The sequence below is a fragment of the Bos indicus x Bos taurus genome, chromosome 23 (assembly GCF_003369695.1).
Source record: "Bos indicus x Bos taurus breed Angus x Brahman F1 hybrid chromosome 23, Bos_hybrid_MaternalHap_v2.0, whole genome shotgun sequence".
In the NCBI taxonomy this organism is placed as follows: domain Eukaryota; kingdom Metazoa; phylum Chordata; class Mammalia; order Artiodactyla; family Bovidae; genus Bos; species Bos indicus x Bos taurus.
Window position 1 is genome coordinate 18,105,730 of NC_040098.1, and position 19,104 is coordinate 18,124,833.

At 53.3% G+C, this 19,104-nt stretch overlaps 4 protein-coding genes across 7 annotated transcripts in view; 1 reads left to right on the forward strand and 3 right to left on the reverse strand.

Annotated features, from left to right (window-relative positions):
- Nucleotides 1-309: 309 nt before the first annotated feature.
- Nucleotides 310-3,228, reverse strand: LRRC73 (leucine rich repeat containing 73). 2 transcript variants are annotated; one of them, XM_027524233.1, is made up of 7 exons: nt 2,873-3,228; nt 2,092-2,252; nt 1,896-1,961; nt 1,618-1,740; nt 1,131-1,231; nt 761-983; nt 310-633 (listed from the first exon to the last, which is right to left on the reverse strand). In XM_027524233.1, the coding sequence occupies exons 1-7, from the start codon at nt 3,142-3,144 to the stop codon at nt 563-565; spliced, it is 1,017 nt and encodes a 338-aa protein (XP_027380034.1). In that variant the 5' UTR covers nt 3,145-3,228; the 3' UTR covers nt 310-562. The 2 variants fall into 2 exon arrangements, with proteins under 2 accessions (XP_027380034.1, XP_027380035.1); XM_027524234.1 differs by lacking the exon at nt 1,896-1,961 and having other exon boundaries at nt 2,873-3,226.
- A 2,313-nt stretch (nt 3,229-5,541) lies between these two features.
- Nucleotides 5,542-9,916, reverse strand: YIPF3 (Yip1 domain family member 3). 3 transcript variants are annotated; one of them, XM_027525330.1, is made up of 9 exons: nt 9,635-9,916; nt 8,809-9,006; nt 8,515-8,621; nt 7,225-7,270; nt 6,992-7,084; nt 6,706-6,837; nt 6,406-6,519; nt 6,117-6,240; nt 5,542-6,018 (listed from the first exon to the last, which is right to left on the reverse strand). In XM_027525330.1, the coding sequence occupies exons 1-9, from the start codon at nt 9,713-9,715 to the stop codon at nt 5,870-5,872; spliced, it is 1,044 nt and encodes a 347-aa protein (XP_027381131.1). In that variant the 5' UTR covers nt 9,716-9,916; the 3' UTR covers nt 5,542-5,869. The 3 variants fall into 3 exon arrangements, with proteins under 3 accessions (XP_027381131.1, XP_027381132.1, XP_027381133.1); XM_027525331.1 differs by having other exon boundaries at nt 5,547-6,018; nt 6,117-6,269; nt 9,635-9,879; XM_027525332.1 differs by lacking the exon at nt 6,117-6,240 and having other exon boundaries at nt 5,547-6,018; nt 9,635-9,879.
- Nucleotides 9,873-16,843, forward strand: POLR1C (RNA polymerase I and III subunit C). Its single transcript, XM_027525333.1, has 9 exons — nt 9,873-10,096; nt 10,216-10,287; nt 14,752-14,859; nt 15,071-15,203; nt 15,488-15,607; nt 15,693-15,845; nt 15,992-16,141; nt 16,258-16,374; nt 16,488-16,843. The coding sequence occupies exons 1-9, from the start codon at nt 10,028-10,030 to the stop codon at nt 16,604-16,606; spliced, it is 1,041 nt and encodes a 346-aa protein (XP_027381134.1). The 5' UTR covers nt 9,873-10,027; the 3' UTR covers nt 16,607-16,843.
- Nucleotides 16,725-19,104, reverse strand: part of XPO5 (exportin 5) — a 45,034-nt gene continuing 42,654 nt past the window's right edge. Inside the window, exon 32 of the mRNA XM_027525324.1 lies at nt 16,725-19,040. Within this exon, the coding sequence (XP_027381125.1) occupies nt 18,906-19,040 (135 nt within the window). The 3' untranslated portion in view covers nt 16,725-18,905. The remainder of the gene's footprint in view (nt 19,041-19,104) is intronic.

Sequence of the window (19,104 nt, forward strand, 5' to 3'; positions counted from 1 at the left end):
AGAGCATCAGGCAGGGAGAGAGTGTCCCTCAATTAACCTTGGCAGGGCTCTTGAGTCTCCTTGGGGTAGGGTTCAGCCAAGTTTTGGGGGCACTTTACTTCACGTATGGTCCTTACAGGGCCTGTGTAAGGTGTCACCCCAAAAACCCAAGTCCTAGAAGTCAGAGACCTGAGCCAGTGAGACATTTGGGGCCAGTGGATACTGCCTAGAACTTGGGCCATGGGGTAGCACTGCCACCTAGTGATGTCTAGAGGTATTTGCAATTCCTGCCCTACTGCCATCCCCCAGTGACCAGAGCCACACACCAGGTTATAGAGTTCATAAAATCTCTTCCGAGCCAGCGGGCTGCAGCCAGAGCTGCCAACAAGTCCAGAAGCATTGCCTTGGGTTCCAGTGCCCCCGAGGATTTTGTTGAGTCACAGCCTCCAGAGCCTCCCACCACACCGCCAGGAGCTGCCAGAGCCCCAGGCACCACCCCCCATCCCCAAGCCCCAGGGTCTGACCCTGACATCTGGGGCAAAGTGCTGGAGACACAGATGTAATGATGCGCAGAAACAGAGAGTCACATCTCAGTCTCAGCCAACAGACTGTCCCCTAGTCCTGATGTCATTAGCACCATCTGAGAGCTGGGATCTGTGGAAAGCGGAGGGGTGTTCAGACCGCCGTGCATCCCTCCTCTGGGGACCACAAACAAGTGGCCTAAGTTCCCCACCCCGTCTCCCTGGTCTCAAGCCTCCGATCAAGCCCTGGGGGATCTTACCACTGGGGCCCGTCCAGGAGCTGCTGCTCCTCTGGTGGGCAGCAGGCTCCCGGGCTCGCTCTCGTTCCTGGGTGTCACCAGGCCCTCCTGCCACCTCCTCCTCCTCCTCCCCCTCAGAGAGGAGGTCACAGATCTGCTGCTGCAGCTCTGGGCTAATGCTGTTCTCGGCCAACACCAGACTCCGCAGAGCTGTAGGGTAATTTTCTACCATGTCCAGCAGGGTCTGTGGTGGGGAAGAATATGGAAAAGGATGAATGCAGTTAACGTGGCTCCTCAGGCTCCAAGCTGCCACCCCTTTGGTATGTCCACAGGATGTATGTTGAGGCTAACCTCAACCTCTGGTCCATCCCCCAACATGAAGACTTCTCACCTGAGCTGACTGGTTGGTGAGCCCTGTGCCCTCCAAGTCTAGGACCTCTAAGGTGCGGCTGGAGGCCACAGCTACAGCCAGCATCCCTGCCACGTGGTCACCTGGGGAGACAGCACACACACACACTCACCTGCAGTCATTTGTGGGCCTGCTAACTCTTTGCCACAGCCTCCCCATCACCCTAAACACCTGAGATCCCACCCCAAGCCAGGAAAGGCTGGCAATTGGTAGATGGCCAGGAGGGGAGCATTGTGACTGGCTAGTAAATGGATGAAGCCAGCCAGGCCCCGGGGGTGGTGATGGATGCTCTGATCTAACTGTTGGTCAGCTGGTCCTGCACACCGGTGGCTCCTGTACTTCCACCCACAACCCCCTTTTTCCTTTGCTTCTCCAGTGTAGTGGTTACCATGGCAACTGATGATCCCAGGTTCTTGGAGGTGGGGTGAGGGGCGTGCTGAGAATCAAAAGGGACTTTTGTGAGCCTCACCCAGGGGGTTGTAGTCCAGATTGAGGACGCGGACCTGGGAGCTGTGGGCCACGGCAATGGCGAGGCGGCTCCAGCCCTTAGGGGTGATGCCGGGGTTAGCGCTCAGTGTCAGCTCCTTCAGGCCTGGGCAGTCACAGTGAGAAGCCAGGATGGGGAAGGTCAGGCCCTTCCCCAACCCCTCCCCCACCTGGGGATCTTTGGGGTGTCCCTAGTGACTGAGAGCCACGCCACCCCCTCCACAGAGCTTCAGGGACATTAGAGCCCCATGCCCTTCCTGCCTGCTGTAGCCTGGATTCCTGGGTCTCCATTCCTGCTCAGCTCCAACCCTCCCTCCTTGAGAGGATCTGAAAAACATTCTCACCCACACAGTTAGAGCCCTCTTCTCCGGGCCAGGCCCCTTCCCCTCTGCACTTAGTTTTTTCGCTTTTCATCAAGGCCACATCAGCCCTTGCCCTCAGCAGGGCCCCTGCTCACCAGACTTGGCCCCGTCAGGCGGGAGGAGGCCACAGATGAGGTTGATGGCTTCATCACCCAGCATGCAGTCCCCCAGGTCCAGTGCCACGAGGGCAGGGTGGAGGGCCAGGGCTGGATTCAACAAGGCCAGACCTGCGTCTGTCAGAGGGCTCCCATGCAGGCTTGGAGGGTAAGAGCAGAGAGCAAAGGTTACTGCCAACGTCAGCCCTGTCTGTAAGGGGGAAGGGGCACCCTCCCTGATGGTGAGCCCTAGAGGTGAGAAGGACATTCGGTCACAGCACATGGGAGAGGCCCTGGGAAGGAAGAAAGTTCTAGATTCTGAAAGAATGCAGTTAGAAGAGGAATGTGGCTTCTTTTTGTGGGCAGGGACTAGGCTCCAGATCAGAACACAGAGAAGGGGCATGTGGGGATGGTATTTTGGACAGAATGTATGGGCAGGGATCTAGTCCTCAGGGGAGGATTTCTTCTCTGGGGACAGAGCAGCTGCCCTGGAGAAGCCACTGGGGTGATCCGGTTGGGAGGTACATGGACCCTGCCAGGAAGAGGGTGGGTATCCTGTCTCACTTGGGGTGGGGCTCGTGTCAGTCTGGAGATGAAGCAGGAGCTTGGAGGGTGTGGTAGCGGTATGGTCAGAGAGAAGAGGTGCCTGAATAAGGGGTGAGAAGGTAGGTCAAGTGCAAAGACAGGTACAAGGTGTGGGAAGGAAGGAACAGGAGGTGGCAAGAGGAGTGCGAGGAAGGGGTGTGGTGCCCAGGACCCCCTTTCGAGAGAGCACACTCACAAGAGGGACTGGATGGAGCGGTTGGTCCGCAGCGCCTCCGCCAGCTGCTTGATGCGGCTGGGGCTGGACACGACGCCCAGGTTAAGGTTGAGCTGCGCCAGGGACGTGGCCCCGGCCAGGGCCCGGCAGATTCGGCCGAAGTCGCGGTCGCAGAGACGGCAGCCGCGCAGTGAGAGCAGGCGCACGGCGTTGTCGCGCAGGCCGCGGCAGATGTCCCGCACCTCGGCGCCTGACAGAGGCTCCCCCGAAATCTGGATGGAGCTGGGCAGCATCGTACCCACGGCTGGGCGGCCGGGGCCGGGGCCCGGGCCGCGGCCGAGGTTGGCGGGGCCGCGGGAGGGGTCGGGGCTGGGGTCGGGGCCCGGGCTGGGGTCGCGGACGCAGAGGGGGTAGCGGGGGCGGCAGAGGCGCAGGAGGCGGCGGCGGCGGTGGGGGTGGCGGGGGCGGCGGCGGCGGCGGCGGCGGAGAGGAGCGCCGGGGCCGGGGCCGGCCGGGATTGCGAAGCCGCCGAGGTCGCCGGCCGGGCTGAGACCGCGCGGCGCTGGAGCTGGGACGGATCTTGTGGTCCGTGTCTGGGCGACGGGCCGGGGGGCGCGTTCCGGGGTCGGGCGGGCGCTGCTCCGCGCTGGTCCTCGTCCCTCGCGGTTGTGGCGGCGGCTCAGGGACCTCAGCTTAGGACGCGCGGGACCAGTCTCCGCTCGGAGGCCGCATCTGCTCTCTCCCTTCCTCCAGCCCCGCTCCCCCTACCGCCTCGTAGGGAGAGCCCGAGGCGGGCAGGCCGGCGGGCCGGCAGGCTGGCAGCGGGCGGCGGGCTGCAGCTTCGGCTGAAGCTGCTGAGCCGGAGCGGGCGGCGGGTTCCCATGGCAACGGCCGCGTCACCACCGCTCGCCCCGCCCCCTGCCCGGCCTAGGCCACGCGGGCCCGCGAGGTTTGCGCACACCCGGCGTTCAGGTGGGGACGCCCGTCCCCTGGGTGTGGGGCCAGACGACAGGTGGAGAGTAGGTAGCTGGGTGGAAGCCTGGGTCGGGCAGGGGATGGGGAGAGGAGAATAGAGGCACGTCACGTGGAGATGGCGTTTGGACTATTAGTGTACTGGGTCCTTTTGCTCATTTTTCTGTCGTGCCTTCGCCGGGATCCAAGGCACGCCTCTCTCCCCGCCGCCTACCGGCTCCGCCATCCAGTTTCGAGGTCCCTAGGGCCCTTTAATCTGCGCCTCGCCCCGCCCGCGCGACGAGAGGCGCCGCGTGCGTGGGGATTCCAGCCGCGTGCCCCTTGCCATGATGGCTGCGGCGCAGCTGCGGCCCCCGGGGTCCCGTCCTGGCTGAGACGGCCTGAGTTGACAGGCCCAGTGGAACCCTCAAAAGGTCCTTGGAGCAGGTGAGCCGCAGGTAGATGCAAGGTGCTGGTGCGGCTTCTTTCCCAGGTGATCAGGGCGCTGCTGGTGCTGACATTCTCAGTACCCTTGGAGACTGGAGTGGCCAAAATGAAAGGGGTGCCAGGATGGCCGCCTGGAATGGCTTTGTGGCCGTGGAGGGTGGCTGGAGCTTTCAGTAAGGGCACACTGCTTAACACAGGCAGTGCACTTACAACTTGGTCCACTGGTAACAGTGTATCCCGTATGGTCACATAGGGCAAACCCTAGGCATGTTTCTTAGTTCCCTTATTAGAAAGGAGAAATGCTGACCCAGATTTACTAGGGTAATGAATTTTTAAAAAATGAATCATACACGATGCACGATACTGAATGCTTGGGGCTAGGGCACTGGGATGACCCAGAGGGATGGTATGGGGAGGGAGGAGGGTTCAGGATGGGGAACACATGTATACCTGTAGCAGATTCATTTTGATATTTGGCAAAACTAATACAATTATGTAAAGTTAAAAAAAAAAATCAGCAAAAAAAAAAAAAAAAAAGAATCATACAAAGTAGTGAAGGGAGGCCAATGATCCTGTTCCTTCCATTAACCACCCTAAGTAACTCCTGAGGTGGAACAGATGAAACAGCTAGTGGGGGTGGATGTGCTGTGTTTGGGGTGGTTGTTGCTTTTAAGAGGAAAGACTACGAGAACTGAAGAAAGCTTTATTGCTCTGGCCCCATATAACCAGGGCAAAGCCAACTCTGACTTCAGATGTGAGCTCCCACAGGAAGATTATCCTTACACAATGACCCAGGTGCCAAAGGACCTTGTCATGACATGGGGATGCATCTGGAAATTTGTGTCCAATTGTCACTGCTCCATAAGCATCCCAAGAGTAACACAGAGCCCAGAGTCAAGTTGGGTGCACTGTTCCATCAGATTCATGGTTCTTGAGCTAAGGCCTCCGTGATGCTGCATGGATTCTCATTCCCTCTGCCTCAGGGACAGGCAGTCTTCAATGTAGTCGATGCAGTCTGGACTGTCCCACTTGATTAATATTTTTGGCTACGCCATGTGGCCTGTGGGATCTTAGTTCCCTGACCAGGGACTGAACCCATGCCCCCTGCAGTGGAAGTGCAGAGTCTTAACCACTGGTCTGCCAGGGGAAGTCCCTGGGCTGTCTGACTTTCATTCTGCTGCAGAGGCTATACTTAAGGGAGGAACATGTGACATGACCACCACTGACAGAACAGGGAAGTACACAGGAAGGAGGGTGGCAGGGAGGACCACTGGAAGGGGTAGCTGCAGGCCCAGACTTCAATCAATATTTTAATTACCAAGTCTATATTTAGCAAGACAACTTGGGAGAGAGAAAGAGGAAGGAAGGGGTAGGTGGTGAGAGGGCCTCTGAGGAGCTGACCCACTTTCTGCACTGGCTGCAGAGCCCTGCAGTCCTGGCCAGGAGTTCCTGGCCTTGTGCCCCCAGAAGCCCGACAGGCATCGAGGAGATACTTAAGTGGCTACAGCTCTGTGGCAGCTGCAGACCCCATCAAAGAGACACACGTCATCAGTACTGTCCTTTAATCTTCCTCCGCTTCACCGCTGGGGGAAAGGGGCCGGCCGGGGATTTCAGGTGGGGTCAGTGTGACTGCAGGGTCACGGCGACAGCCCTGGCTGTGGCGTTGAGCACGGTGGTGGGAAGCCTGGCAGCAGGGAGTGCGGCAGGGATGTCTCTGGGGACCCTCTGTATGGGCGGGATGTTGGGGCCCTCCAGCGTGTCCAGGATCCCTGAAAGGAGGAGGATGCAAAGTGAGTGAGGGTTGGCAGGGTCCTGCCCTAGGCAGCTATCCTTCCCCTCCCTGCAGCCAGGCCCTCCTGTCACTCACCCTCTACCACCTTGTGGTAGGCAAAATGCAGATAGAGTAGGAAGAGCATGTGCAGGGTAGCCAGGGTGCCACAGAGGAGCAGCCGTTGTGTGGGGCCCACAGTCCGTGACACCAACACTGCCACCTTGGGCAACAGGAATAGAGCTCAGAGGCCTGCTCCAAGCAAGTGATGTGAGGAAGCCACTCTTACCCAGAGCAGAAACTTTGTGGGATTGGACTTGAGCTTTGAGCTGTTTTCCCAACTCCCTGGTAGGGCAGCCCACCCCTAGAAACCTCCTGCCCAGCTTACCATGCGCAGGGTGGACAACCCACCCACCAGCAGCCAGAAGAGGTAGAAGAGGGCATGGAGGTGGATGTTATAGGTGATGAACAGGACAATGCAGTGTCCGAAGAGGCCGTAGCCCTAGGAAGGAGGATGGTGGAGAGGAAAGTCGCTCAGACTGAGCTGGCCTCGTGGGGACCTTGAAAAATAAATGGTCCACTGGCCAACTCACCCCATTCCAGACCCTGGGGCCCTAGGACAGCTGCAGACCAGAGCCTGGTTACTCTTTTAGATCACACTTGCCCACCACTGTGCTAGACTCCTTACCAGCAGTGCCAGCATCTGGAGCATGGTGATCTGCGCATTGCACAGGTAGGCGAGGAAGTAAATGAAGGACGAGACGCCTAGCCAGTAGCCGAAGCAGGTGCCAATGGCTGTGCCCATCAGGGTGCCCTCCCGCTGTGGGGTGAAGGCTCTAATTAGTTCTGTGAGGCCTCTGGTCTCAGTCTCGCCCAGGGCCTCCTCCCTCAGGGCCTGCTTCTATCCACCGTGTCTCTGTGGGCAGCTTTCAACTCATTTCAGTCACCCCCACAAAGTCCTCTGTCCTGCTTACGATAATGGTGTCAGATGTCTTCATCCCGTGGAGGAGGATGGCCACCAGCGTGAAGACAAGCATGAGAGGTCCGTAGAGCTCACCTGCGATTTTCTGTCAATATACCAACTCATTCAGGCTGGGGGGTACAATGGCTCTTCTGTTGATGTCTTCCCGGGCTTTGCCTGGTGGCCCCACCCTCTGCCCCAGTTCCTCCCCCGGCTCTTTCAGACATGCTACACCCCCCTACTCACCTGGGGGAAGCTGACCATCTTGATAGGGATCATGGATTCCAGGAGCCTGGGAGGGGAGAGGAAAGAGGAGAGCAGATGAGAGCAGAGGCAGCACTAGGCCATGAGGTTCTGGAAAGCCTGATTCTTACTCATCTCGCTACCTGAAGAGAACACGCTGGATGGTAAGGAAGAAGAGGGTAGTAAAGACAGATGAACGAGGAAATCACTACCCTGCCCTGAAAATGCTTCCAGGAAGAACAGCCCTGACACTGTGCCGACTGATGCAGCAGCAACATGGAGAATCCTTAGGGCCCCCTGGGCCTTTGGGAGGGCTTGACCATTTACCTATGTGACCTGTTCCCCTTTAAAAGACATGCAAACCTCAGCAGAGATGTAAAGATAAACCCCTGGGAAATGTTTAGAAGGAAAGTTGTCACTTGTGAGAACCAGGGTGCCCCCTGCCTCTTCCTACTTATCATCCCTCCAGATACCACTGAGCATTTTCTTGAGAAATATATTTGAAGTGGTATTAAAATTCCAGGCAAGACAAACAGAAGTACCAAAACCTTCCCGACTTCTTAAGTGACTCACTAGTAGTACCTTAGATCTTGACTGGATTTTACTTGTGAGGAAGCTGCCCTGTCCAACCCTCCAGCCAACCCTGGGTCAGGGGTCCCTCCTGGGTGTGTCCCTTCATGGCAAATGAGTGCTTGAGGGCTGCCCTTGAGTTACGCATCCCATCTTGTGTCTAAGGCTCCCAGACACAACTACTACAGCGCCTGATGCACAGCCAAAGCTTAGTAAATACTTGCTAAGTGGTAGTGGGTATTTGATAAGCACTAGTTGAATTAAAGGATGAACAAAGAACCAAGCCAAGATTAAATCCAGTTCTTGAAGTCATTCAACAACTATGTACTGATATTCAGATTCAGAGGCTGTTCTGGTCCTGAGAATTAAAAAGTAAACAAAACAGAGCCTGCTTCTGAGGAAGTCTTTGGAAAGAGCCAGGAATAGGGAAGTATAGCACTGCTGAAATGTTACCTGTTGGCAGTGCAGAGCCCTACTGGAGCACCAGGACAGGACACACTGGGAATGGGGAGCAAAGGAAGTGACATTTGAGCCAAGCTTTGAGGGAAGAGGAATAGTTTATTAAATGGAGAAGAGGAGGAAGGCAGTGTGTTGTCACCACGCCCTGTTCTATGACAAGAGGTATGGTGTGGCTGGGTCATGACGAGGGGAGTCTAAGGGTTTGATGTCCGGTTGTAGTTTGGATGTTAGGAGGGCAGTTTCTGTCAGGAGGAGGAGCCTCACCTGCTTCGCACCTGGGCCGGCTCCACATCAAAGTAGGGTCTCAGGATGTCGATGTTGGCATACAAGCTGAAGGCTCTGGAAGCTTGTCTCTTCCCTGCCTGCCACATCTATAGCAAGGAAGATGGGTGGAGTGGAAGGGTTCTGTCAAACTCTTGGCTCTATGCTCTGTTACTTATTTTTTATCTGATTTCAACATGGTTTGAACTGGACAACCTGGGGTGAACTTTGCCAACTTTAGAACCAGAGGTCTCCTGGGTATACTTTTCCACCTGTCAGGGAGCCAACTGTGCTTACCTGATCAGCCACCTGCCGGCTCAGCTGTCCCTTAAAGCCCTTCATCCCCAGGAACTCCCCATCCTCTTCTTCAGCGGCAGCTGCATCAGCATCCACTTCTTCCTCACGCAGGCGCTGATGCAGCTCACCCATATCCTCGAAGCTGGAGCCCGAGGTATCATCCATATTCTCCATGTCAATCACTGCTGAGCCCCCACCCTGTGAAGACAACAGATCCTAGAGTGCAGGACCTTTCTGCTTCATCCAGTTAAGTCCTTCTTTGTTCACCACAAGGTTTGGGGCTAGGGGACAGGACTTGAAATCACCACAGATGATGCCACTCTCCTCCCCTCATTTGGTCTCAGAACCCCTGCTTGTTTGGTTCTCTGTTCTAGTCTGGTGAACCTAGTCCCTGTCTTTTATACACGGCTTTTTCCTACCTTCCCTACCAAGGCTCCAAAAGGCTGCAAAGTGCCCATTTCCTTCACCTCTCCCAACCCCAAATCAAGGCTATGCGCACCAAGTGTGGTTTTGGCTAGTGAATCCCATCCACCCCCAAGTCCACTCCCGCCTCCCGCCATGCCTGACTCCGACTGAGTTTCTTTAACTTGTAGAAAGCAAGAGCAATTGGGCCCAGATACCTAAGGCCCCTGGCTGGAGTACCAGTCTGGACCTTTAAGATCAGCCAGCACTAGTCCCACTGCCTTTCTTGTGCACGAAGACTCAAAAAAGAGAAAAAGTGTTGCAAATGGACCAGACTTCCAGGCTCTGAGGGAGAGTCCCCACATGACTTCAGGACGGCTGCCGGCCCTGGGGCTGCGGGCAGCCGGAGCCGTGGGGCCATTACCTGGATGTTTTCTTCGAACCCTCCCCATTCCGGGCCGGCCCCGTTTCGGGCGCCGCCAGTCGGCGCGGCTGGAGTTGCCATGTCCCTCGAGGGCTCCCGTCGCTGAAGCCCGCGCTTGTCCCGCGCGCGGAGGAGGAGTGGGAGAGACGTGGGCCTGAGAAAGGGACAGGTCTAGGGACAAGAAAGAAAGGTACGATGGGTCGGAACGCAAAAAAAGAGAAACCCGGATGTTTGGCTCAAACTGACTTCCGGTAGCTGGGGACGTGGACGGAGGCAAGGCACAGTCTCGCGATATTTAAGATTCTAGGAGGTGGTGCGTTGCTACAGAAACAGAGGCGGACGACTAGTGCGCACGCATCAGTTAGGTACTCTGGTCGCGTGGAGGAGTTGAAGATGGCGGCGGCCCAGGCTGTGGAGGAAATGAGGACCCGCGTGGTTCTAGGGGAGTTCGGGGTTCGCAATGTAAGTCTTGTGGCCTTCAGCTCGGGAGCAGAGTGAATCAGGGATGAGTTGGGGTCAGGGTGGGGACGGGCTTGGCCTCGCTGCCCCTTCGCGGACATTCTCGTCTCTCTTTGCTCTAGGTTCATACCACTGACTTTCCCGGTAACTATTCAGGCTACGATGATGCCTGGGACCAGGACCGCTTTGAGAAGGTAGGTGGAGCTGGAACTGTGGGATCGGACTTTGTGATATGAGCAACCTGTACCTTAGAAGCTGTTCTTGTAATTTCCAAGGCGCAGCAGCAAAGGGCAGCTTGCAGCAAGCTGCAGAGAGCGGTAGCTGGAAGCAGGGTCTTAGTTTTCCCCACCGGTAGTCCTAACCACGACCACAGGAGCCAGCAGTTAGGGCTAGAGTCTCTAGTACCTTGTCTGCCTAGTCAAGAACGAATTCAGGCGAGAAGGTAGAAGGTACAGAGTAAAGTACGAAGTTTATTGAAAAGAAAAGTACATGTAGAAAGGCACACGGGCAGGATCCTCCCATGGGGTACACACTCATCTCTCAGCCAAGATGAATCTGGAAGTGAAGGCTTCTGGAAAGAGCAAGACTCATTATGGCCTGAATTATCCTCTGACTTTTGACCTCAAGTAGCTTTTCTGCACTTGTGATGTATCTTCCTTATCCTAAAAAGAGGGAAGCGGAGATCCCTTAATCCTTACTCAGAGGAGGGATTTTGCATTGCTTTGTTCTTGCTATGATTATTTCTTCAAGATGTTTACAAGAGACAAAGACTGTTTATTCTGTTTCTGTTGTTTCTTCTGTTTCTGGAGGGCAAACAGGAGGCTGAGAGTAAATACCTCAATGGGAGTCCGTCTGTCTCCTACCATACTTGTGATGTGGGACAGGCTAAATTAAAGGTCCAGGTTCTTATTCTACTTGTCCAAAGGAGTTTGGACAGGGAGTACAAAAAAAAAGTCACACAGAGAAACTGAGGTGTAGAGAGAACAAAGAAGCAATTTATAAGGAGAAGGGAAAGTAGGCACTCACAGAAGAATACGGGTGTCCACACGAGTGAGGAGCCCACCCGAGGGTCTTTCTAGCCCCCTTCCTTTAATTCCTTGAATGGGTGCAGGTTTCTTTGTTGTTGTTCAGTTGTGTCTGACTCTTTGTGACCCCAGGGACTGTAGCACGCCAAGCTTCCCTGTCGTTCTGTATCTCCTGGAGTTTGCTCAAACTCATGTCCATTGAGTCAGTGATACCATCCAACCATCCTATCCTCTGTCGCCCCCTTCTCCTCTTGCCCTCAGTCTTTCCCAGCATCACTCGTTTGCAATGAGTCAGCTCTCGGCATTACGTGGCCAAAGTATTGGAGCTTCAGCTTCAGCCTCAGTCCTTCAGTGAATATTCAGGGTTGATTTCTTTTAGGATTGACTGGTTTGATAGTTTGATCTCCTTGTTGTCTAAGGGACTCTCAAGAGTCTTCTCCAGAACCACAATTCGAAGGTATCAATTCTTTGGCACTCAACCATCTCTCACATCCATGCATGACTACTGGAAAAACCATAGCTGTGACTATATGGACCTTTGTCAGCAAAGTGATGTCTCTGCTTTTTAATGTGCTGTCTAGCTTTGTCATAGCTTTTCTTCCAAGGAGCAAGTGTCTTTCAAGGCTGTAGTCACTGTCCACAGTGACTTTGGAGCCCAAGAAAATGAAGTCTGTCACTGTTTCCATTTTTTTCCCCATTTGTTTGTTATGAAATGATAGGATCAGATGCCATGATCTTAGTTTTTTGAATGTTGAGTTTTAAGCCCGCTTTTTCACTCTCTTCTTTCACCTTCATCAAGAGGCTCTTTAGTTCCTCTTCAGTTTCTGCCGTCAGGATGGTGTCACCTACATATCTGAGGTTATTGATATTTCTCCTGGCAATCTTGACTGCAGCTTGTGCTTCAGCCAGTACTCTGCATGTAAGTTATATAAGTTAAATAAGCAGGGTGACAATACACAGCCTTGATGTACTCCTTCCCCAATTTTGAACCAGTCCATTGTTCCATCTCCAATTCTAACTGTTGCTTCCTGATCTGCATACAGGTTTTTCAGGAGGCAGGTAATGTTGTCTGGTGTTCTCATTTCTCTAATTTTCCACAGTTGTGATCCACACAGTCAAAGGCTTTAGTCATTGAAGCAGAAGTAAATGTTTTTCTGGACTTCTCTTGCTTTTTCTATGATCCAGAGGATGTTGGCAATTTGATCTCTTGTTCCTCTACCTTTTCTAAATCCAGCTTGAACATCTGGAAGTTCTTGGTTCACTACTGTTGAAGCCTAGCTTGGGGAATTTTGAGCATAGTCTTGCTGGCATGTGAAACGAGCTCAGTTGTGCAGTAGTTTGGACATTCTTTGGCATTCCTCTTCTTTGGGATTGGAATGAAAACTGACCTTTTCAAGTCTTGTGGTCACTGCTTAGTTTTCCAAATTTGCTGGCATATTGAGTGCTGCACTTTAACAGCATCATCTTTTAGGACTTTAAATAGTTCAACTGGAGTTCCATCACCTCCACTAACCTTGTTCATAGTAATGCTTCCTAAGGCCCACTTGACTTCTTTGATTAGGGACAGTCTATTTATTATTGGGAGGATGGGTGGTTTCTTGATTGCACTTTATAACAGCTTCTCTTGTGCGTCTGTCTCCTAAAGCCACCACACTAAGAGCCTTTTTCCCCCTTAATTTTCCCTTAGAGTGAAGCACCAGGTGTGGAAGGTTGTACAGAAGCCTGTGCCTCTTTATTGCGCATGCTTGGCCAAGCTCTGTTGGGTTTCTAGTCAGGGTTTACTATACAGGTGTCACAAAGTTTAATCAAGGCTTAATTCCTATTCCTGATCCCATTCCTCCATGCTTCATCATCTCATTCAGTGCAAAACAAGGAGAGGTGGCTTTGCCTTTTGCCCAATGTCTGTGTATGATGAGGCCAACATAAACAAATGACTCCAGTGTAATGCAGCAAAGGCAGCTGGAAGCAAGAAAGGATGATGGGGGTGGGGTGGAGGTCCAGATTTTTTTGGGGGTGGTATCCCACACAGACACTTAATCCAGAATGGGAATGGGGAGCAGAGGTATGGAAGATTTCCTGAAGGAGATGACATCTAAGTTCAGCCTTGAACAAGGAGCAGAGGCTGAGGAGTGTCCAAGCAGCTCAGTGGTAGGCAAGATTGAAGTGTATTTTAGGCACCAGAGGTGATAGGGAGCTCTGGAAGAGTTCTTAAGCAAGTAGGATCATATCTGCAAGTTTAGAGATAGAGGATTTGAGGCTTGTCCTGTGGGGTGTGCACAATTTGTGACAGTTGCATAGGGAAGTTGAAGCTGAAGGCAGAAATGCAGATTGTGATGATGAAATAGAGCACAGGGGAGATGAAAGGTAAATTTGGTGATTGCTTGGATATGGGCTGTTAGTGGGGGAGTGTAAAATTACTGCTCTGATGCGTGGTGGTCATTTAGCGATGAGAAATCAGTCTAGGGAAGGGGAATGTTGAGGCATACAGTTTCCTGTGAGTGAAGTCCAGCAAACTGATTATATATATATATATATATATATAAAGAGTTGTTCATACAGATAATTGCTGAAACCATGAGCAGGGTTGAGGTCACCCTGCTGCTGCTGCTAAGTCACTTCTCATGTCCGAGTCTGTGTGACCCCATAGACTGCAGCCCACCAGGCTCCCCCATCCCTGGGATTCTCCAGGCAAGAACACTGGAGTGGGTTGCCATTTCCTTCTCCAGTGTGTGAAAGTGAAAAGTGAAAGTGAAGTCGCTCAGTCGTGTCAGACTCTTAGCGACCCCATGGACTGCAGCCTACCAGGCTCCTCCTTGTCCATGGGATTTTCTAGGCAAGAATACTGGAGTGGCTTGCCATTGCCTTCTCATGAGGTCACACTGGAGAGAGACAAAAACTTGGGAAACAGTAACATTTATATAGTAGGTAGAAGACTGTGAATTTAGAAGGATTGGTCAATGAGATGGAGAAGATTGATGCTCTGAAATCAAGGCAGCTGAGTTTGGAAACAGGCTTCTCTCAACAATGCCAGGTGTAGCAGAGGTGTATAGTAAGATAAAAATTGAGTAGTGTCAACTGGGTGGGCACTGTGTGAGCCTGTTCTTAGTAACATAGCCTCTGTGAATGTGGCTGGAAGCCATATTGCAGAAGGTTTTATTTTTTTAAGGAATTTGTAAAAAAGTTTTATTTCTGGTTGTGCTTGGTCTTTGATTCATATGCCTGGGCTTTCTCTGGTTGCAGTGAGTGGGGGCAGCTCTCTAGCTGCAGTGGGAGGGCTTCTTATTGCAGGGGCCTCTCTTCCTGTGGAGCATGGGCTCTAGAGTGCTGGCTCCGTAGTTGTGGTTCACGGGCTTAGTTGCTCCATGGTGCGTGGGATCTTCCTGGACCAGGGATCAAACCCGTGTCCCCTTTGCATTAACAACTGGACCACCAGGGAAGTCCCTGTGGAGGGTTTTAAATGAACGGAAGATAAAAATGAAGGCTTTTCCAAAATCAAATGAAGGATTGGGGGAGAAAGTAAGGTCTAATGAGGGACATCTGGGCAAAGGGAGGTTTTTGAGGGGAATGTCAGGTGGGGGGAGGTATTGCGTGTACAGAAACAGGCTTCATTTAGTGTTTCTCCTATCCCTTTAGAATTTCCGTGTGGATGTGGTACACATGGATGAAAACTCATTGGAGTTTGACATGGTGGGAATCGACGCAGCCATCGCCAATGCGTTTCGGCGCATTCTGTTAGCTGAGGTATCGGTGGACACGGTGGCAAAGGTGGGGTTGTCGGGGGGCCTCACTTGAGGAATTGTCTCAAGCGGTGTTCTTGCAGTGTTGCTGAGCATTCCTCCTGCTCATTCTTTGTAAACTTTTCATCAAGTATCCTAGGATGAGGTCTCTGTCTCCCTGTATCTGGAGACGGGGGAGTTGATGGGGGGACTGCAGGGTTTCTTTCCTTGGGCAGGTGCCGACCATGGCTGTGGAGAAGGTCCTGGTGTACAACAACACGTCCATCGTCCAGGATGAGATCCTCGCCCACCGCCTGGGCCTCATCCCCATTCATGCCGACCCCCGTCTTTTTGAATATAGGAACCAAGGTGAGGGTTTGAGAAAATGACATTTGGGGAAAAGGGGGGCTGTGCTCCTCTGAAAGAGATTCTGGAATCAGACTGCCAGTGTTTGAATCCTCTATTATCTACCTTGGGACCCTGGGTCCATTACCAATCTTGGGGTGCATCTGTGCTCTTCTGTGGGAACACTTACCCTTGCCCTTCCTGTGTTTGCCAAGAGAATGAGAGAAATGTGCCAGGCAGTCGGCGTAGTGCCTGGTGCTGATGTTTCCGTCAGCGCTGTGAGCCCCCCACCTTCCCTCTTTGTGCAGGAGACGAAGGTGGCACAGAGATCGACACCCTGCAGTTCCGGCTGCAGGTCAGGTGCACGCGGAACCCCCACGCTGCTAAAGACTCCTCTGACCCCAATGAGCTCTATGTCAACCACAGAGGTGCGCGCCGGGGGCTGCGGGGGGAGGGGGGCTTGCTCCCTGGTGGGCGCGTTTCAAGGGCTCGGGTGTGATGTGCTCCCTGCAGTGTATACCAGACACATGACGTGGGTGCCTCTGGGGAACCAGGCCGACCTCTTCCCGGAGGGCGCCATCCGCCCGGTGCACGACGACATCCTCATTGCACAGCTGCGGCCTGGCCAGGAGATTGACCTGCTCATGCACTGTGTCAAGGGCATTGGTGAGACCTTTTGACTACACTGTGAGCCATGATCAACTCTGCTGAGGTGTTCCCAACAGGCAGAAAGCCGCTGGGCCTTCGCTCAGTAGCTTAGGGAATATGAAGAAGGGTCTCCTCCCAGGCTCTGAGTGCCCTCTTTCCTCCAGGCAAAGATCATGCCAAGTTTTCACCTGTGGCAACAGCCAGTTACAGGCTCCTGCCAGACATCGCCCTGCTGGAGCCTGTGGAAGGGGAGGCGGCGCAAGAGCTGAGCCGCTGCTTCTCACCTGGTGTTATTGAGGTGCAGGAGATCCAAGGTACGGGATTTGGGATGCTGTGTGAGCCCGGCCCTAAAGCATATTTCCTTTGAAGGTAGCAGAGAGAAATTCAAGTTGTGGGCTCATGTATTTATAATACGGTTTGTTTTCATTAGGTAAAAAGGTGGCCAGAGTTGCCAATCCCCGGCTAGATACGTTCAGCAGGGAAGTCTTCCGGAATGAGAAGCTAAAGAAGGTTGTACGGCTTGCGCGTGTTCGAGACCATTTTATCTGTGAGTTTCAAGTTGAGGGTGGGGCGGCAGTGGTTCTTTGGTGCTGCAGTCTGCTGGAGGTCAGATGTGGAATCTAGCAGTGTGTGTAAGGCGTGTTTCTCTCTGGTCCCCAGTTTCTGTTGAGTCCACAGGGGTGTTGCCACCAGACGTGCTGGTGAGTGAAGCCATCAAGGTGCTGATGGGGAAGTGTCAGCGGTTCCTGGACGAACTGGATGCGGTTCAGATGGACTAAGGCCACGCTGGATGGTATGGCCGGGATTGGATATTCCTGAGGCAAGCTGGACACTTCAGGTTCTGCCCTGCCCCTGCAGGACTGCTGCTGAGAGCCCAGAGAGACTAGGGGGCCTGGGTTTTCTTGGGACAATTCCAGCTTTATTTCAGTCAATACATTTTGTTAAATGTGCCACAAAATGTGACTTTTATGCCTTTGTAAGGCCTTGGTGTAAATAAATTCACATCCAGACAAAAATCCTTTTCTTGGAGACAGCTTCTTCAGTTTCCATCCAGAAACATGGGGCCCCACCTCAGAAGAGATTTGGCATTATTTAGCAGTTAGGAATTTTGGCCTCAGACATGACTGCAGGTCAGGGCCAAGTACCTCTGAAGCCCCAGGAGAATGCCAAATGGGGGCACAAGCAGACCACAGAAAAACAGTACGTGCTGCTCACCTGTTTCCTGGATAGGAAGAGGTGAGGACGTTCCTGAGAGAAGAGGCTGTTCCATGGCAGTCAAGTCAGAGAGCCATCGAGACACAGGCAGGAAGAGCAGTCCTCTTTGGACAGCCCCTCTGGGTTAGGTCCAGCGGCCACCAGTGGCGACACTTGAGGGTGCAAGGACTACCTGGTCTACATGTCATGGAGAGAAATCCTCCGGCTGGCGTGCTATTCTTAGTTCAGAGGGCGGGCCTGGTGGAGAGGTCTCCTAGTCAGTTCCTCCTGTCCAACCCCCTTGGCAAGATGCTCGTGAGGAACAGCGACCCTGGAGTGTGTCACTGGTTTGAAAAAGGCAGATTGGGGCCCTTTCTGTATGAAACTGAGATTTTTACTGACATGCAGATGTGCTTCAGTTAAATGTTTCTACAAAAAAGTTATATAAACAATAGAAAACTTCTAGCATGAAGTCACTGGATGTTAAAAATATTACAACACAATAAATACAACTATACCCTCCACAGCCCCACCACAGAGAAGAGTGGGCAGCTGGTAAATCTGGAGGGAAACATGCGGAGATGGCCTTCACAGTGGACAGGAAGCCCAAAGCACCACCCAGGAAGAGGGGACGGACCCAGCCTGTGCCACAGAGGGTGCTATGTGGACGCCAAGTCTTTTCCAGCTTCACCTCTTTCTGCCCCCGCCTGACCTGGGGCCACATCAGCTAAGAGCTGCAGCTTCAGTCCATGCTCTCACTGAAAAGCCTGGTCAGTGGATTGGGCTGATGCCAGGCCTGTGGGGAGCTCGTGAACACTGTGTAGATTAACTTGATTCCCACACCCCTGTCCCCTCTGCTTATAGGGCCATCCAGTGATGTCTAGAACAGACTGGAGACTCACAATATAGGCTCTGATGGGAAGGCATGTTTTTTTCTTCTGGAAATGGCCCATGAGGGAAGTGACCAGGACCCGAAAAAGACCATGAGATTTTTGAAGGCACCTGGACTCAGCTAGTCCTAGGAGAGGAGACCAGTGGCTAGCTGCTTGTCACAGATATAGCCTAGTTGGTCTGGATTTATCCTTGAATGCCAGTGACATCACATGACACTAGATAGGGTACTGTGGCTCTTGTGTCTGAGTGGACCCTGGGGGCTGGGGAAACAACACTGAGGATTCGTGGCGGGACAAAACGTGTGGGCTCTAAGGGATGTTAGAGCACTACAGACCCTGGCCCAGCCCTGGCCCCTGAAGGGATGGATGTTTGATACTGTACCCAGAGCTTAGCAGTGGCTCAGACCACGGAACCCCTCAGGTGACCAGATTCTTGCTCAAAACAAAGTGGCAACTGGCCAAATTCAGTTCAGCACCTGACCCAGATACGCCCCTGGAGAATGGGGAAGGTTCTTGTCAGCCCAGCAGCAAGGGGGCTCAGTGGAACTCGCAACAACCCAGGAAAAACTCTGGCACAAGTAGTTCGGGGCTGAGCCCTTGCCGCAAGCCTGGCTGGCCGCAGCATTGGGTGCAGCGCCCCTAGTTACCACTCTGCACAGGTGTATGGCTGCCTGGGCGCGGGAGGGCGTGGGGAGAAGGGCCGCTCTGCTCTAGCTTCTCTTTCTGGGAAAAGGCAAAACTCCAAAGAGGATGGGAGATACCTGGGAAATCTAGACAGAATGGTGTAAGCCCTGACTCCCTCTCTTGATACTTGAGCACAATGACTTCCGGCCCTAAACAGGGCCCGCTCTCTCCAGCTCCAGCCCTGGATCTCTCTCCAGGCTGACGACGGTGGAAAGTGAGGTGGCAGTGGAGAGGGGCCTAGAGATCAGCTACACAGGGGAAGAAGAGATGACAATAAAGGTTGAGGAAGGATGCGCAACAGCTTGATTTAGGGTTCAAAGATGGTGGCCAGGCCGCCCTCCTCGTCCAGCGCATCTGTCTCCGGCATTGGCTTTGGTTTTTTGAAAAGTGAGGGAAGATTCTTAATGTGAACTTCTTTCCGGAATTGCTCGCCCAGGGGTTTCTGTGGAAGACAGAAAGAACTAATGCTGGGGCTCGAGTAGTGGGTTACTTTAGGGCTTATCTTA

Excerpts from the sequence above, each read along its gene's own strand:
- POLR1C (XM_027525333.1), top strand. The coding sequence starts at position 10,028 with ATGGCGGCGGCCCAGGCTGTGGAGGAAATGAGGACCCGCGTGGTTCTA. Across the intron at positions 10,288-14,751 it reads ACCAGGACCGCTTTGAGAAG|AATTTCCGTGTGGATGTGGT; the intron begins GTAGGTGGAGCT and ends CTATCCCTTTAG. Across the intron at positions 16,375-16,487 it reads TGTTCGAGACCATTTTATCT|TTTCTGTTGAGTCCACAGGG; the intron begins GTGAGTTTCAAG and ends TCTGGTCCCCAG.
- LRRC73 (XM_027524233.1), bottom strand. The coding sequence starts at position 3,144 with ATGCTGCCCAGCTCCATCCAGATTTCGGGGGAGCCTCTGTCAGGCGCC. Across the intron at positions 2,253-2,872 it reads CGCTCCATCCAGTCCCTCTT|CCTGCATGGGAGCCCTCTGA; the intron begins GTGAGTGTGCTC and ends TTACCCTCCAAG. Across the intron at positions 634-760 it reads CTCCTGGACGGGCCCCAGTG|ATCCCAGCTCTCAGATGGTG; the intron begins GTAAGATCCCCC and ends CGCTTTCCACAG.
- YIPF3 (XM_027525330.1), bottom strand. The coding sequence starts at position 9,715 with ATGGCAACTCCAGCCGCGCCGACTGGCGGCGCCCGAAACGGGGCCGGC. Across the intron at positions 9,007-9,634 it reads GGTTCGAAGAAAACATCCAG|GGTGGGGGCTCAGCAGTGAT; the intron begins GTAATGGCCCCA and ends TTGTCTTCACAG. Across the intron at positions 6,241-6,405 it reads GGTTGTCCACCCTGCGCATG|GTGGCAGTGTTGGTGTCACG; the intron begins GTAAGCTGGGCA and ends CTGTTGCCCAAG.